General features: G+C 40.6%; 1 protein-coding gene across 1 annotated transcript in view; it reads right to left on the reverse strand.

Moving 5' to 3' along the window:
- The window catches only part of LOC137498472 (relaxin receptor 1-like), a 342,152-nt gene that overhangs the window by 3,304 nt on the left and 324,078 nt on the right, over positions 1-14,770 (reverse strand). Inside the window, exons 13-14 of the mRNA XM_068226010.1 lie at positions 12,371-12,599; positions 4,084-4,196 (exon numbers count right to left, since the gene is read on the reverse strand). Of these exons, the coding sequence (XP_068082111.1) occupies positions 4,084-4,196; positions 12,371-12,599 (342 nt within the window). The remainder of the gene's footprint in view (positions 1-4,083; positions 4,197-12,370; positions 12,600-14,770) is intronic.

Here is a 14,770-nt window from a genome sequence, read left to right on the forward strand (position 1 = left end):
AGAAAACGGAGCGCTGCGTTCTTATTCTCCACCAGGACAACTCATTGTGACCACGGGCTGTTCAACTTCTCGCTGACCCCTATTTTTATCTCGTCCAGCAGCCTGTCGAACTCTGCGTTCTTCACCAGGAGTATCCTGCGGGCGGCGTCGCCGGTGTTGATGCAATGACTCCCAGTCGTCGTCGTTATAGCGTCAAATTGAGTAGCAGCACCATCAGGACAAGGATGGTGTCTTCCGTGCTGTTCGCAGCACTAAGGGGTGGTTGGGCTCCCTTTATTGGTGAACCTGGCGATAGTTCATGGCTCCCCCATTTTAGCGAAACCGAAACTCCCTTCAACTTGTCGGCTCCTACTCGTTTCTCTGATGGGGACTGTTTACCAAATTTCGTCTCAGGAGATCATATTTCGTCTTCTAAATTTAGCTGTCTATGTTCTAGCTTAGTGTGTCCATTGTCCACTTTACTTAATTCCTATTTTATTACGCATGTAAATTCATTTTAAGTTCTTTCATTAGTTCGTCCTGATTGGATGTGACTTCAGTTTTATGTTTTTCTTGACTACATTTAAGTTCACTGAAGGGTTGGTCGTGGTTGGATGTAAGTTCACTGAACTTATTGACAATAGTCTGGAACTGCTCGGTTTCCATGTTTCTCTCACTAGAAATATGCTACCAGCCGATTCCGATGCTGATACCAGCCATAATATGAGGGTGGGTAGCAATGAAATTAATGCGTGACTGGTATCGTTTAGTCTAAGTTTTATTAGCTAACAATAATTGGTATACAATTATACAATTACACAATCACGCTAGATCGCGCTCCCTCTCTCTCTCTCTCTCTGTGAGCTCTCACTGACCAGTCACACAAGTTACTCGTTCTATCTTTTACGAGCAGATACAATTACAACTTGGTCGCTTCTGCAAATGTCACTCAGACTCTACAGCAGATCACTGTACTACAATAGTGGCCGCACACTTCACAATTTACGTACGCTCACACAGTCTCGCAGATCTGTACGAGGTACAAAGTTCGCACACTAACGGCAGTCTTCACACACTATCCCATGTCGCTAAGCTGTACTGTTCCGTCGTTACTGTAGCATGTTGATACAGTATTCACATTAGTACACACACTTCAGAGCACTGTCCTCATTAGCACCCCCAATGAACCAGTGACAGCAGCACTCGTTGCTCTCAATCGCTCTCTGACTGAACTCGTACTAAATCTAAACCGTCTGAAGCTCATTCGGCCTACTTTTTACAGGGGTGCCAGCCCTACCAGATAGTTCGCGAGAGTACAAACCCCTTGAAAACACTCGAATTAGAACGATGTCTGTTCCTCTCACACTATCAGGGAGGCCTGTTCTGAGATAAAATGGCGACGTCAGCATTGGGGGCGTATGGATCACCAATGTCCGCTTGACTCGTCTCTGACAAGTTGCCTGGAGTAAGAACAGGGTGGAGCCGTAACTTGGTGATCTTATCCGCGAGTGGAGACAGGCTGACTTGTTCCAACCAAGACCGCACATTAAAATGGCGGACTGAGTGACAATATACGTACTTATTTCCAAAGCTTTAGAAATGGATTAACATCCACCGTTTAAGTTTTAAGGCGTGATCATTTGGTACTGTTACTTAAAGAGGAAGTGCGAGACCAACTTTAAGTTGCCGTCAGTAGAGACTTCTTGTGTGATCAGTTACATAGCAAATTAACATAAATATTGATGATTTATTCTCCATTTAAAATCTGCTATCCGATGACACTAAAGAATTTATCGCCTTAATAAAATACTACGTCATTTCTGTATCCTTGTATGAAGAATTTAGTTGCTAGTTCCTAGGAATTCAAAACATATTCCTTATATAGATCTAGAATACATGTATAATTTCCTCTTTCGTTCTGTATAATTCGGTACAAAAACCCTGAATGTGAAATTATGTACGTGTTTTTAGCAAGTGACGCTTTCATAGATTTCAGGTAGAGCCCTGCGTTCACAGTGTTACGCTTGCGCGTTGCTTTTCTTCATCTCTCGACACGCCACATGCAACTTTGGAGATATTTACGTAGTTGGCCATCTTGTTGTGAGTATTGAAAATGTTCAAGAAAATAGATCAAGCTACTGACAGTGAAATAAGGCGCGTGATTTGTTTGTTGAATGAACGAAATATTACGCCAACTGACACTGATTGCCAAGCGTGTTATTTTTCTTTGCTAGTTGTTTAACGTTGCACCGACACAGATAGGTCTTACGGCGACGATGGGACAGGAAAAGGCTAGGAGTGTGAAGGAAGCGGCCGTGGCCTTAATTAAGGTACAGCCCCAGCATTTGCCTGGGGTGAAAATGGGAAACCACGGAAAACAATTTTCAGGGCTCCCGACAGTGGGGTTCGAACCTACTATCTCCCGAATACTATATACTGGCCGCACTTAAGCGACTGCAGCTATCGAGCTCGGTAAGCGTGTTATGTGAATGGTGAACGTACAATGATGGATGCTGTATTGACTAAATTGGTTAGACTGTACAATGAATGTCATCAACTATGCATGACGTCCAACAAAGGGGACATTCGTCTGTAGTCAAGCATGAATTTGTGAGTGCAATTGAAGCGAAAATTCATGAGGGCAGACGGATCATAATTTCTACACTTTCTGCTTTGGTGGCGCCGTTCTATTTTGGAGGCATAGGAAAAATCGGTGCCCCGTTATTACGAATGTTTAATAACTGTGATGAATATATAGAGAAGTGATAACTATGTAGGAACCAGAAAAAAATGTTCTGAAAATAATGTTTTGTTTCTTCGAAAGAAAATGTTAGTACTTTCTTACAAACTGCTCCTCATACCGCTAAATAATCACCATTTGAAATTCATTTCATACAATAGTTATGAATTACCAAAGCAGCGAAATCCGTATTCAGTACTTGCTTGCAAAACATCTTCATATTAGACCTAGAGCATAAATTGGAGGATATCAGTCTCTATGGTATTTATAGTTCCGATAAAGCTGAGTACTGTTTCATTGCGGTTTTAGACGTAAAGACCTTAATCACAACTAAAATTGAATAGATTCCTAAAGATACCAGAATTAGATATTGAATCACACTTGGCATGTCCTCTTTGAAACTTATCTCTGTACCTAAACGCATTTCTCCAAGAAATATATTCTTCACAGTTACTAAATGAGTATAAATATAATAATGATATATTTCTGGCTCATTATGGAAGGAAATTACCATCCTAAATTTACGGTCGTTACTACGGTTCATTCAACAACCCAAGGTATAACAACCCAACATGCATTTCGTATGAATATTCAAAATTCCATGATTTCTAAGTCTAGAGATTTCAGCATGCAGAATTTTTTTTTCAATAGACCTTCTCCAAAGATCAGCATTATCATAACTCCATAACATCACATTCACAAAATTAGGAAAACGTTCCTTGTATTATTTCCTTAAACTGTGTTCGTTAATTGTGTTGCTTAACATATCACAGGCTATACAACACTCAGTGGTAAAATATATCCATACTGCATGTTAGTTTCAAAATTTACATCTGTAGAATGCAGAACAAGAATACCTGAAGTTCATAATTTACTAAATTTATAATGGTATGTAGAACGCTGAATTCAATAAGACTAGCTGGTACTTCAGACTTCAAACTGATATTAGGTAATGGGTTGGATTAAAATCTATTACCATTTAGTCTCTTATCATGTGCTAGGAACCTGCAAGGACTGCATACCTTAAATTAAACGTAAATTGCACATATCCATAGTATGCAGTGAAATATTGATTACTACTGTATCGATTTCATTTATTGCTAACTGAAAAATGATACCGTTGAACAGTAAAATATGGAAGAACATTAATGAACATAAATTATTCAGGAAGTTATGAAATAAGATGTATCATCATAAGAAATAGCCAATAAATTTGAATGTGCTCTTACTCGTGTAAGTGTATATTCAATTAATTATTATCAAAATATTCTTAAATAATATTCGTCATGACAGGTATGGGAAAAATTAGTCAAAAGGTACTTAAAATAATCAATGAATAAAAATAGAAAGATATACATCCTCACCTTTTCCTTGAAAGTCTTGGTGGTCAATGTGAAGAATACTGGATTCAGGGCTGCATTAACAGGCATTATAATGACGGCAAGCCAGCCATATAGTTCTTGTGGGACAGATTCCCCTAACGAAAAGGAAATATTCAGTTTATGAAAGAAGCAGTAAAGTTCCGTTATGCAAAATCACCTCTAGCACTAATGAAGTGTGAAAATAACAGTCTAAAGTACTAGTTTGATGAATGTTATCTACGTCTCGGCACTTGTTGTATTATTAGGCAAAGAAAATCTTTATGTATATGTTTGAAACAAATCTAAAGTTAGGAACTGTAAATTCCGTTATGTCTCCCCTTAATGTAACAATCACTACCAATCACATCTTCACTATTGGATTATACCAATTCACGAAATCACTAGTAGGAATGTATCTAGCAACAAATCAGACGGTCTGATGGATCATCGAGCGAATCATGCTAAGTCATAGTTTGTTACAATGTTGTAACTGACTAATTTAATCTATTTCCGTCTAATACATTTGAACAGATTATTTTGGAAAACTTGATGCCTGGATTGGGCACAATCCACACATTATTGGAAGGAATCAAATAGTCCAACTTACCAGTATCATAGAGGAAATAGGCTACGTAGGAGGAATATAGTTTCAAACCCTATCATGTCCACTTCCGGAAAAAATCAATTCAGTACGGATTCATATAGTTCTCACGTGCTCTTTCGTGCAGATAAATAAAATTGTGTCAAATCACATTTATTCCTAGTGAAAATTAATATAAGAATTAGTTGTCGTTGCAAACCGTATTTTGTCCACCAAAGTGTTCGGTGCCAATTGTGTTATATCCATGGACATAATCTGTCACGTTTCTACGGTATCCTGTCTTAATTTCGGCCTAGCTCAGAGTAGAAGCGCGTGGTAGGTCCGAATATGGGCAATCAAAATCCCTACTTACTGAATGTATAAGAACAGTAAATACGTACCTATAAAACTAGTGAATGAGAAGGAAGGTTATCGGGTATGATAGATTTATGTAACTAAACATGAATTAAAATCATGATAATTAATTAACAATTTATCAAACAAAGCGAAGAACCGACATTTATGTTGATCAAAGAAAGTGATACGCACTTTTACTCTTAACAAACGTATATATACAAATTAGAAACGGGTAATGAACCCGAGAAAATAGGATACGTGTTACATGGAATATGAATGGATTACGTTATTTCATCATGTTGACTGCCTCGTTAAGTCCCTAGTTCTTTGCCCGATAGTTCAATCTAAATCCGTTCATAAGATGCGAAAGTAATATCGCATACACTGGAAATAGGCCTAATTTACATATGTACACTGACTGACAGTGACAATGCAACACCAAGGAGGAGTGGTTCGAAAGGGATGAAAGTTGGGGAAAAACAGAGACGGCACGGATGAATAATTGATGTTTATTTCAAACCGATATGCAGGTTACACAATGCGCACGGCATCGACTCAGTAGGATGTAGGACCACCGCGAGCGGCGATGCACGCAGAAACACGTCGAGGTACAGAGTCAATAAGAGTGCGGATGGTGTCCTGAGGGATGGTTCTCCATTCTCTGTCAACCATTTGCCACAGTTGGTCGTCCGTACGAGGCTGGGGCAGAGTTTGCAAACGGCGTCCAATGAGATCCCACACGTGTTCGATTGCTGAGAGAACCGGAGAGTACGCTGGCCACGGAAGCATCTGTACACCTCGTAGAGCCTGTTGGGAGATGCGAGCAGTGTGTGGGCGGGCATTATCCTGCTGAAACAGAGCATTGGGCAGCCCCTGAAGGTACGGGAGTGCCACCGGCCGCAGCACATGCTGCACGTAGCGGTGGGCATTTAACGTGCCTTGAATACGCACGAGAGGTGACGTGGAATCAGACGCAATAGCGCCCCAAACCATGATGCCGCGTTGTCTAGCGGTAGGACGCTCCACAGTTACTGCCGGATTTGACCTTTCTCCACGCCGACGCCACACTCGTCTGCGGTGACTATCACTGACAGAACAGAAGCGTGACTCATCGGAGAACACGACGTTCCGCCATTCCCTCATCCAAGTCGCTCTAGCCCGGCACCATGCCAGGCGTGCACGTCTATGCTGTGGAGTCAATGGTAGTCTTCTGAGCGGACGCCGGGAGTGCAGGCCTCCTTCAACCAATCGACGGGAAATTGTTCTGGTCGATATTGGAACAGCCAGGGTGTCTTACACGTGCTGAAGAATGGCGGTTGACGTGGCGTGCGGGGCTGCCACCGCTTGGCGGCGGATGCGCCGATCCTCGCGTGCTGACGTCACTCGGGCTGCGCCTGGACCCCTCTCACGTGCTACATGTCCCTGCGCCAACCATCTTCGCCACAGGCGCTGCACCGTGGACACATCCCTATGGGTATCGGCTGCGATTTGACGAAGCGACCAACCTGCCCTTCTCAGCCCGATCACCATACCCCTCGTAAAGTCGTCTGTCTGCTGGAAATGCCTCCGTTGACGGCGGCCTGGCATTCTTAGCTATACACGTGTCCTGTGGCACACGACAACACGTTCTGCAATGACTGTCGGCTGAGAAATCACGGTACGAAGTGGGCCGGGCCATTCGCCAACGCCGTGTCCCATTTATCGTTCGCTACGTGCGCAGAACGGCGGCGCATTTCACATCATGAGCATACCTCAGTGACGTCAGTCTACCCTGCAATTGGCATAAAGTTCTGACCACTCCTTCTTGGTGTTTTATTTGCTCTGTCAGTCAGTGTACATACCGATCATTCGGACACAAATATATATATATGAAGCACATTTTCAGGACAGCGTTAAATTACCCATCCAAAGCAAAACAGATTCTAATCATATAGGTCCGTACCCTTGAGCAAAGGACAAGGACAGAACCTCACTTCCCTAAAATTAGCCATCGGGGCAAGTCTCCCCGTTAATCACCAGAGGACATCACAACACAGAAATAAACACACTGGACACAACAATAAGTAACACAAAATAATCATATATCACTCCTGAAATTTAAAAGACCCACAGTATATGTACTGAAGTTGATAGAGGCGTCGGGGCTGTAGAATTTCTTTACAGCTATGTTTCAACATTTCATCAAGATTCATCAGAAATGTCTTACGAATGTTAAGTATTTTGGTGCTTTGGAATTGGTAAACGAGCGATGGTAGTATAAACTGGTTGATCACAGCAAATATTTGCTCAGATATAAGAAGAGGGCTGCCGGTGTGTGTGTTTAAATTTTCTCTGAGTTCATTAACCTTTCTTTCTTCCTTCAAAATTAGTCTCCCCAGGAAATATATCCCAAAGTCACGAACCTGCTCGTTTGACTGCATACAACGAATACTATTTTCGGGATGAACGTAGAGAAGTTGACACACGACTCATACTCCCTCTTGTCTTTGAATCTACGCGATATGCTGTCCAAGATTGTTACACTGATATAGGTTCAAGGGAGTAGAAGTGAAATAATTCAGGTTTGGTTTATGGATTATAAACTCCGTAACCTGACACTAAGTATAAGTTTGAAGGTTCTCCTAATTACAGTGCATATATGTATGTATCTGGAAGGAACAGGATCGTTTTCATGTCCTCGTTTGTGATTCTGAGCCGTTCTCTATTGTTTAAGTCACTTCGGAGCTTTACCGTTGTGGGAATCGCTGTTGAATGTTTCTTGACAGAATGCAAATTACTCCACTATTTTTGACTGCTCACATAAGTCCCTTACCAACCCAGATGCTGAGTCACTGTCATTTTCGATGCCCTTAATGGCCTGTGATAACTCATCTACTCTAGTGGTGGGATTTTGCACTTCATTAAACCGAGGTCTATCAATACTTTTTATTACTTGAGAAGGATAGTCTACTAGCGTACATGTGTTATCTTCAGAAAAGTAGCATCGAGATTTATTATATACTGTATCCGGGATAGCTTTACATTCTGGTTGTCTCCCTGAATTACAGTATTCACAGCTTTCGTCTGCTGACTGTGATAGTAGTACTGCATTAGGTCGTAAGCATGCAGTAAATCTCCCTTGTCTTTTGATACGCTTTTCGTGAAGGTCCGATAGGATTGGTTTATTTCTTGTTGTTGTCACCTTGGGATTTCTTCTTCTCTTCTGTAGAGCCTCATAGTGTTTACTAGTAGGGTGTTTATGACCGGAAAGTTATTCTCTTGACTCAATGAGAAAAACAACAACATTCGGAACATTATCTTCAAAATCAAACGATTTGGGATCTCTTGAAAACTGAGCCGACTACTTCCTTAGCACATTATCAGATGCTTTTATGCTGTTGTCTGTAATATTTATATTCATTTAATCCCTATTTACATCTGAAAATACTGGCTCATTAACAGCAGTAGTAGAAAATAACTTTTCTTTGTGTTTTTCGGCATGCGATATCCCTATGTGTATAATCATCTATTTGAATAGCTTGTCGCAGTGAAGGCAGGAGTACCGTTCATCCTTGGTTTCTAACCCCTTTGATCTCATTCCTTTAATCAAAAATGGGGACTCAAAATTCTTCTATTAGAAAAAGCATGCGTGAGTCAAAGAAACGTTAAAATAAATTCCATATCCACTAAAAGCAATTACTAAACGCGGTAAAGCGAATTACCGTGATGACTAGTCATCTGCTGAATGGTGATGCAAAAAAATGACTTAATGTTTAATGACGGCTTACTGAGAAGCAGTATTCCGTTGAGTTTTATGAACATCACTGCGAAATGTTATTTACCAACAGCAACAGCTTTGTTCTAAATTTATTGACGATTATGCTCATAGCGCAGAAACTACTTTAGCACTCACCTGTGGTAAACGGTGTGGATTTAAATGCGGTTGTTAAAAACATCAGTGTGCTTCGAAATTGCTTACTCCTTTCGTCTAAATAACAACGGAAGACATATAGTATTTTCCTGACGTTAGTAAGCTGTCCCCAATATCCCTGCAACTCACACAACACACATAACACTATCCTCCACCACAATAACACGCAGTTACCTACACATGGCAGATGCCACCCACCCTCATCGGACGGTCTGCCTTACAAGGGCTGCACACGGCTAGAAATAGCTACACGAAATTATTACCATACCTAATATCTTAATTTGAGGTCAGTTTGCCTGAAGTAACCGAGCTCGATAGCTGCAGTCGCTTAAGTGCAGCCAGTATCCAGTATTCGTGAGATAGTGGGTTCGAACACTACTGTCGGCAGCCCTGAAGATGGATTTCCGTGGTTTCCCATTTTCATACCAGGCAAGAGCTGGGGCTGTACCTTAGTTGAGGCACCAGCCACTTCCTTCCCAGTCCTAGCCCTCTCATGTCTAATTGTCGCCATAAGACCTATCGGTGTCGGTGCGACGCAAAGCCAATAGCAAAAAAAAATGTCGGAAGTTAATACTTCAAAATAAATCCAAAGATTATTACACATTTCTATTTCATTTTCACTTTCCTCAGTTGGGTTCAGTGTGACGTAAGTTGCTGGTAACTTTCGTAACGAAACCACACACAGTTTATACTAACTATTTTGTTATTATTTGTTAAGTGGAGACTCCACTTTTCTCTACAGGGTACATTTCAACCAAACTTTGAACTTGTGTTGATTATGCAAAGATGTAAAGTGGCAAAAATTCTTTGTTTTTAATTTTAAAATTTTATGTCTGCCTTAATAGCATTTTTAAAACGAACGTTTTGTACTCCGACTGAATTTTGGCATTCCATAATTTTAGCTCCATTATAAAGATATACGGTAGTGCAATAGTTCTATGCATTTATTTTTAGGAAAATATTATTCATTTACTTTCAGAATTTAGTAAATATTTCAAAATGCATTTTTTTAACAATTCCTACCGTACGTAAATGTATTAGTAAAGTATAGAAACAAAATTTCCCATCATACACTTGCTTAGAAGGATACGAATACCCCATTATTATTTCTTGCAAAAATCGCACTGTGGTTGCTTACCATTTAGCACCATAAATGTTGGTATTGAAGTTAGAAAAACTAACTTACGTGAAAATGGATTTTAGTAAAATGAATAAAAGTATAATACACATGCACCTTTTCAGGTTATGATAAGTTCTGTATGTACTGACGTTGTATTTGTAAGTATATGCACAACATCTAAAAACAACAAAGCCGATACTTGTCACTATTTAAAGTAACGTCACAAAAAATGATAAAAAGAAAGTTGGATGGCATGAGGCCACAAGGTTACCACATGTTTCTGCTACTCTCATAAAGGCACTCTTTCAACGGTCACTACTTGAGTATCGACAGGCTCCCTACTATGTTGATCGGCCCGGCTGGTTTGTAGGTTTTTATATTTACATTGCATGAGTCAGTTCATCCATGGTGATAACTGAACACAATGTTGCGTTTCATGAGCTACTGTAGTCCTTATTTTTGTCAAAGAGTTCTTCAATGTACTCTTTCATTGGTTCTCATTCTCAATATAACAAACTAATTTCCTTCTTTATTATGATATTTATTTGTTGATATTTTCTCGTACGAGCCTGTTGTTTCTTTTCCTCTTTTATGTCGACTGAATTTATCACATTTAATGTGTTTCTTCAATTTCATCACATATCATAGTGGAACATTCACCTTTCGCAGTCCGTATTTTCCTTCGATTTGTTCTTTGCAATTCACATTACTTTCATAGTCCTTATGTTTATATTTACTTATATTTTATCAGTCCGTAACTTTTGGTTCTTGTTGTTTCCTTTACTCTGCTTTGTGTCCGATCCTTGTGTTACTACGTGCTTACATTAATTCCGGGATTATCCTTGGTCTTCGTTATTCGTTTCACCTAAATAGGTTTCTGTTCTAATAACATCATGTTTAACAAACGGCCTCCATGGATCAGTGTGAGAGTGTCTCACTCATGATTCCCTGTTCTTAGCGTTCGCACCTGACATTAAAAAAGATGGGAAATATTGGCACTCTATGTCATTCATTTGGCCTGTTTTTATTACTGCATAATTAAATGAACTCTGCCACAGAAAATACCCAGTAGAATTCCAGTTTCGTTTCCAGGTAGCAGCACAATCGGCAGGTCGAAATTAGTAGACAGATCGACAAGATGGTAGCATTTCAGATCTGCAAGTAGGTAGCTGAGGCTAGATTATTACTATTATTATTATTACAGTTATTATTACTATTAGTATTATTATTATTATTATTATCGTATGATTTCCTCATCGATTCCTTGTAACGATATTTTTTCAGATTTTTTTATCAGGTGAACTTAACTAAGCAGAATTAAGTTCAGAAATTACGTCTGAACTTGACTGAGTCGACCAGTTTAACGGAATTTGTATACCTTTAATCTAGTGTGGCTAATCCGTTCGATTTCTTATTACATTGTTCGACGAATCAGGTAGCGATTCCCAAATGAATAGGCCTGTGTTTGAAAATTTGAAGAACCTACTTGTTCTATCTTTCCTGCATTACTTCCAAAGTCTACAAATTCTCAACCGTTAACATCGATGTTGCCGAACTAATGTTTCCAGTATGGAGTCTTCCTCATCATTTCTCAATTTTGCACTTACGTGACCCATTATAATGGTGACATCTTGTTTCAAGGGATTTAAATATGTTATTAATGCTCATGTAGAATGTACCTATAATATCTTCTATTCAGTCTACAGTTGAAGCATACACTTGGATTACCGCAGCACTGCTTTTTGTAGCACCACAACTCTGCCAGACGCCGGTATAAAGGTGAATTGGTGTATTTGTTCGATCATATATATATATAGATGTATGCCAGAAAAATTCCATACATTTACTTGTATGCAAATAATTTTCAAGATAAACATACAAAATGTATGTTGCTGATATTTCAGCGGAACAGGAAATTAAAAAATGATCCTTGTCGCCATGATGAATGAATTCTAGAGCCAAATGTGTAATGTACGTATACATTCAACCACAGAAATGTTGGCGGTTGCGGAAGACGAATTTCTTTCAAACTAACCTTGTTTAAAATAGGATGAACATGGTGTGTAGGTGTTAGGATTAAAAGTATAATCCCCTTGGCCATTGGATATCCACAGCTTGCGAATATCCTAGCGTTTCGATAATGTATAAAATTAAATATTTCTTTGCCGAGCAACTTAGGTGCGTTTGAGAGTACCCTTGTTAACAATTCAGTCCTTGTTCAGTAATCAATATTCTATATTGTACAGTAAGACTTCCCATAACATCCGTAAAAAATGCCGGTAAATGAACTACATCTTAAGTGCAAACGGAATAATATACCAACCTCTTAGCGCCATTAATTTTGTAATGATTATTGGAACCCAGCAAGTGCAATCCGTCAAAACAATCACAGCAAATCGTCTTGCTATGGCACCCTCACGGCGCTCCTGTGTTGACCTCACAGACAAGCCAGAAGAGCGGATTACAAAGAACATGAACGAGTAGGCACAAACGATGAAGGCGAGTGCAGCAGAATTAAATACCGCAAACAGCAATGTTGAATATATCCAGCCCTGTGGAATAGTTACACAAATATAATTACATATATCAGCAGTTAGGAGCACTTCTATATTAACAATATATATTTACAGAAGTGAGAAATAATAACAGTTCATTTTTCGCTGTATTTAATTAGTTTATATTCACCATTCTTATCAGTAATTAGGATCAGCAAAGTAATAATGCGTGAGGTGGCCCAACAAATCCTGCCACTTGCTTCAAAAAATGTTCATAGATTGGTATCTACTAACAAACAATTGTCTGTTAGTGTGAAACAATATCTATTTAGATAAAATGAAAACTCCCTAAAATTATCAGGAAAGTAATTTGATTCCCTGTATTATACCCTGTTTACAGAGAGCACTCTGCTGCCCGGCATCATGACGTCAAGATAATTCCTGATGAAATAAACGCTAAGGTGTGCAAGGTGGAGGTGTTGAGGGAAGCTATTTGGCAGGAGAGTGCTCACGCAGAGAGCAACGGCAACGGCCTCAGACTAGTGCATTTTGCCAATGACCATCAGATGATTATTAGCAGCACTTAATATCCGCGCAAGAGAATCCATAGGGTAACATGAAAGTCCTCCGACGGCGAGACACAGAACCGAATCAACCACGTCCTCAACGACCGGAGCCATTGTTCAGAGGAGGAGGGAATTGCGGACATCGACTAGGATTACTACTTGGTGATCATGAAGTACAGGCAACGCATAGCCGAAATCAGGAAAGCTCACGTTCAGAAGGCGAGGTTCCATGTCGGAGCCTTGAAAATTAACACCACCATCAAGGATGAGTACAGGCAGATTGTCCAGGCCAAGCATGAATTTCACAGGGAGAGGACAATAAGGTGCAAACTTAGAATGTCTACCCAGGTATTGGGAAGAATCTAGGACGCCATCACGTGCGCGGTGTTACAAAGTCCAGCAAGGTAAAAATGGAAGAGTATCTTGCAGCTAGGGTAGAAATAAAGAGGATGTTGAGAAGGAAGAAAAGACAGGGAGAGAAGGAGCATCTCCTTGACGTCGAAGAGCTCTATAATAAGGAGATTCGAGCCATGTTCCAGCGAACAGAGGAAATAAATAACGGGTTCAAGCTCAGAAAATCATTCTGCAAGGACAAACAAGAGGGGTCTCTACGTTGGAGAGGAGAAGGAGATCCTGTCGCGATGGGGGGAGTATTTTGAAGCACTCCTGAACACCAGGGAGGCGGAGACAAGTTTACCTGATCACGTTCCAGCTGGATACCTAGCTAGATTAGACGTGACGAGGAATGAGATGACGGAAGCGATGACCACATGCGCAACAAAAGAGCGCCAGGAAAGGATGACATACGAGCAGAGCTGTTCAACTATCGGGGGTGAAAAACTTGTAGATAGCCTGCACGCCATGATCCAATCGGTATGGTAGAATGAGGATATGGCGAGGGACTGAACCTCGGCCCTCGGGAGAAAAGACGGTATGCAACAACTACCAAAGAATCCCACTACTCAGTGTAGCCTACAGGATATTTTCGAAGGTACTGGCTAGCAGACTTGAGCTTTTGCATAATGGCCGCTGGGAGACTGTCCGTTTGGGTACCAGGGCAACAGATCGACAACAGACCGCATAATATCGTTACGGCTCATCCTTGAAAGTGATATGATTACAATGTCTACATTCATCAGGAGGCTTACGACAACGTGAGCAGTTCATGGTAGCGCCAGATGCTGGAAGAGACGCAGATGCCGACGAAGATTACGAACATTTTCCGGATGACTGTGAGGAATATGTGAACCAAAGTGGAGATCCAGGGCCAGATCTCCAGGGAGTTTGAAGTGCAGAGAACGTTGATGCAAGGCGGCGCGTTGTCAACAACCCTGCTTAACCTCTGTCCAGAGCACGTTATGCGTAGAATACTTCTGAGCCTATGGAGTGCCATTTACAACTTAACCCTCTTGTACCCAGCCTTCGCAGACGATGATGTCCTGCTCTGGAGAATTGTGAACTACTTGACGTAAGTTCTGGAGCACATAATCTAGAGTTCACAACATCTGGGCTTGCAGATCAAGACGGACGAATCCAAATACATGGTGAACACTCGAGATAAAGCAAGATATCACGGCGTGAGATGCTTGAAATTTGCAGGTGACACCTACGAGAGAGTGTAGCAGTTTAACTGCTTGGGTGCTCTCATGACTGCGGACAACG

Source organism: Anabrus simplex, chromosome 2 (assembly GCF_040414725.1).
Source record: "Anabrus simplex isolate iqAnaSimp1 chromosome 2, ASM4041472v1, whole genome shotgun sequence".
Taxonomy (NCBI): Eukaryota; Metazoa; Arthropoda; class Insecta; order Orthoptera; family Tettigoniidae; genus Anabrus; species Anabrus simplex.